This window comes from Diaphorina citri, unplaced genomic scaffold (assembly GCF_000475195.1).
Source record: "Diaphorina citri unplaced genomic scaffold, Diaci psyllid genome assembly version 1.1 scaffold6950, whole genome shotgun sequence".
NCBI lineage: Eukaryota > Metazoa > Arthropoda > Insecta > Hemiptera > Psyllidae > Diaphorina > Diaphorina citri.
Window position 1 is genome coordinate 1 of NW_007384326.1, and position 3,995 is coordinate 3,995.

Sequence of the window (3,995 nt, forward strand, 5' to 3'; positions counted from 1 at the left end):
GACCTCAAAACGTGTTTTGGCACTAAAAACTGACCATCAAAAATTTGACCCGATTACATTACTTTCCTTCCTATAGGAAGTATAGGATAAGGAAAGTAAAAAGGAGGTATAAACAACAAACGCCAAGTTTAATCTCACTTTGGGGACCCCCAGAGGAAAATAAACCGAAGCCTCACCATGTTCTGGGCGTAGATTGCAGAGCTGGGCCACAGTTAGAGGTACATCGGAAGGAGGCTTGTGCTTGACGAGGAAACTCTTCATATAGGACTTATCGCTAGAGGTGACACCAGCACTAAATACGCCAAATACCGGAGTTAAATAAAATGAAGGCTTACCATGTTCTGGGCGTAGATTGCAGAGCTGGGCCACAGTTAGAGGTACATCGGAGGGAGGCTTGTGCTTGGCGAGGAAACTCTTCATATAGGACTTATCACTAGAGGTGACACCAGCGCTAAATACTATGTGCTAAATAAAATAAAGCCTCACCATGTTCTGGGCGTAGATTGCAGAGCTGAGCCACAGTTAGAGGTACATCAGAGGGAGTCTTGTGTTTAGCAAGGAAACTCTTCATATAGGACTTATCACTAATCACTAGGGGCACCACCAGCACTACATACTATGCGTTAAATAATATATAATCACTAGGGGCACCACCAGCACTACATACTATGCGTTAAATAAAATAAAGCCTCACCATGTTCTGGGCGTAGATTGCAGAGCTGGACCACAGTTAGAGGTACATCAGAGGGAAGCTTGTGTTTAGCAAGGAAACTCTTCATATAGGACTTATCACTAGAGGTGACACCAGTGCTAAATACTATGCGCTAAATAAAATAAAGCCTCACCATGTTCTGGGCGTAGATTGCAGAGCTGAGCCACAGTTAGAGGTACATCGGAGGGAGGCTTGTGTTTAGCAAGGAAACTCTTCATATAGGACTTATCACTAATCACTAGGGGCACCACCAGCACTACATACTATGCGTTAAATAAAATAAAGCCTCACCATGTTCTGGGCGTAGATTGCAGAGCTGAGCCACAGTTAGAGGTACATCGGAGGGAGGCTTGTGTTTAGCAAGGAAACTCTTCATATAGGACTTATCGCTAGAGGCACCACCAGCGCTAAATACTATGCGCTAAATAAAATAAAGCCTCACCATGTTCTGGGCGTAGATTGCAGAGCTGAGCCACAGTTAGAGGTACATCGGAGGGAGGCTTGTGTTTAGCAAGGAAACTCTTCATATAGGACTTATCGCTAGAGGCACCACCAGCGCTAAATACTATGCGCTAAATAAAATAAAGCCTCACCATGTTCTGGGCGTAGATTGCAGAGCTGAGCCACAGTTAGAGGTACATCGGAGGGAGGCTTGTGTTTAGCAAGGAAACTCTTCATATAGGACTTATCGCTAGAGGCACCACCAGCGCTAAATACTATGCGCTAAATAAAATAAAGCCTCACCATGTTCTGGGCGTAGATTGCAGAGCTGGACCACAGTTAGAGGTACATCAGAGGGAAGCTTGTGTTTAGCAAGGAAACTCTTCATATAGGACTTATCGCTAGAGGCACCACCAGCGCTAAATACTATGCGCTAAATAAAATAAAGCCTCACCATGTTCTGGGCGTAGATTGCAGAGCTGGACCACAGTTAGAGGTACATCAGAGGGAAGCTTGTGTTTAGCAAGGAAACTCTTCATATAGGACTTATCGCTAGAGGCACCACCAGCGCTAAATACTATGCGCTAAATAAAATAAAGCCTCACCATGTTCTGGGCGTAGATTGCAGAGCTGGACCACAGTTAGAGGTACATCAGAGGGAAGCTTGTGTTTAGCAAGGAAACTCTTCATATAGGACTTATCACTAATCACTAGGGGCACCACCAGCACTACATACTATGCGTTAAATAAAATAAAGCCTCACCATGTTCTGGGCGTAGATTGCAGAGCTGGACCACAGTTAGAGGTACATCAGAGGGAAGCTTGTGTTTAGCAAGGAAACTCTTCATATAGGACTTATCACTAATCACTAGGGGCACCACCAGCACTACATACTATGCGTTAAATAAAATAAAGCCTCACCATGTTCTGGGCGTAGATTGCAGAGCTGGACCACAGTTAGAGGTACATCAGAGGGAAGCTTGTGTTTAGCAAGGAAACTCTTCATATAGGACTTATCACTAATCACTAGGGGCACCACCAGCACTACATACTATGCGTTAAATAAAATAAAGCCTCACCATGTTCTGGGCGTAGATTGCAGAGCTGGACCACAGTTAGAGGTACATCAGAGGGAAGCTTGTGTTTAGCAAGGAAACTCTTCATATAGGACTTATCACTAATCACTAGGGGCACCACCAGCACTACATACTATGCGTTAAATAAAATAAAGCCTCACCATGTTCTGGGCGTAGATTGCAGAGCTGGACCACAGTTAGAGGTACATCAGAGGGAAGCTTGTGTTTAGCAAGGAAACTCTTCATATAGGACTTATCACTAATCACTAGGGGCACCACCAGCACTACATACTATGCGTTAAATAAAATAAAGCCTCACCATGTTCTGGGCGTAGATTGCAGAGCTGGACCACAGTTAGAGGTACATCAGAGGGAAGCTTGTGTTTAGCAAGGAAACTCTTCATATAGGACTTATCACTAATCACTAGGGGCACCACCAGCACTACATACTATGCGTTAAATAAAATAAAGCCTCACCATGTTCTGGGCGTAGATTGCAGAGCTGGACCACAGTTAGAGGTACATCAGAGGGAAGCTTGTGTTTAGCAAGGAAACTCTTCATATAGGACTTATCACTAATCACTAGGGGCACCACCAGCACTACATACTATGCGTTAAATAAAATAAAGCCTCACCATGTTCTGGGCGTAGATTGCAGAGCTGGACCACAGTTAGAGGTACATCAGAGGGAAGCTTGTGTTTAGCAAGGAAACTCTTCATATAGGACTTATCACTAATCACTAGGGGCACCACCAGCACTACATACTATGCGTTAAATAAAATAAAGCCTCACCATGTTCTGGGCGTAGATTGCAGAGCTGGACCACAGTTAGAGGTACATCAGAGGGAAGCTTGTGTTTAGCAAGGAAACTCTTCATATAGGACTTATCACTAATCACTAGGGGCAGCTGAATATTCGGGAGTACATGGAGTCCAGCCAGTCTTTCGACTTGAAGGCGTTCTGAACGTGATTATCTGAGAACAAGAACAAAGTGAATTAATTAAATACAACATGGATAAGATATTTCTCTCTCTTCCTACTACATATCAGATCAAAGCTAAATGTTGCGGGTTCGATTCCCGCTCGGGGCGGATTTTATCCTGATGGGATGATGTTCGTTCTCGGAACAGCTGGCTTTCTCCTATCCTGTCTTCCTTCTCTCTTCGATTTCGGGACGATAAGACCCTAGCAGTTACAGTTCCCTCTGTCAAACCTTTAAAAAAAAGCTAAATGTTTGTTTAAAAACAAATTTGCCGCCAATGCTTGACTTATTTCGATGCACAGATTTCTGATTTCTGTCTAGATTTCTGTCCGGGGCGAAAATAATCCTACACAGATAAGGTTTGTTCTTTTCAATTTCGAGACTATAAGACTTCGGTTATTACAGTTCCCCATATCAAAGCTCTTGAAAAAGTCCTCGTTTCCAAGTTCAATTTGGGATTCTCAATGCTAGCTTCATTATTGAGCAATTAAAGGGTCTCTATGTCTATACTTAAACTTTAAAATATTTAAAATTTATCCAAAATGAAAATTCAGGAAAATTGTCCTCAAAGTTTATTCAGGGCATGACAAAACAATTCAGCATCCTTTTAGGGCTTGATACAAGAAGGTTTATTAAGCTGATGGCCCTACCCCTACTTATACCAATACCAAAATTATAAGCACTACATTAGAACTAAACAAATGAAAACTCACCATAAACAAATCCGTACTTCTTCAACATCCCAAGGAACAGGGAACACTGGGAGATTCGATAGTTAGTCTC

The 3,995-nt window shown here is 42.9% G+C and overlaps 1 protein-coding gene across 1 annotated transcript; it reads right to left on the minus strand.

The window, feature by feature from the left end:
* Window positions 1–176: 176 nt before the first annotated feature.
* Window positions 177–3,989, minus strand: LOC113472659 (the record flags this gene model as incomplete). The annotated part of the gene is made up of 3 exons (XM_026832460.1): window positions 3,926–3,989; window positions 3,140–3,204; window positions 177–453 (listed from the first exon to the last, which is right to left on the minus strand). Coding segments are annotated over exons 1-3 (370 nt in total), but the record flags the coding sequence as incomplete, so codon positions are not given.
* Window positions 3,990–3,995: the final 6 nt, after the last annotated feature.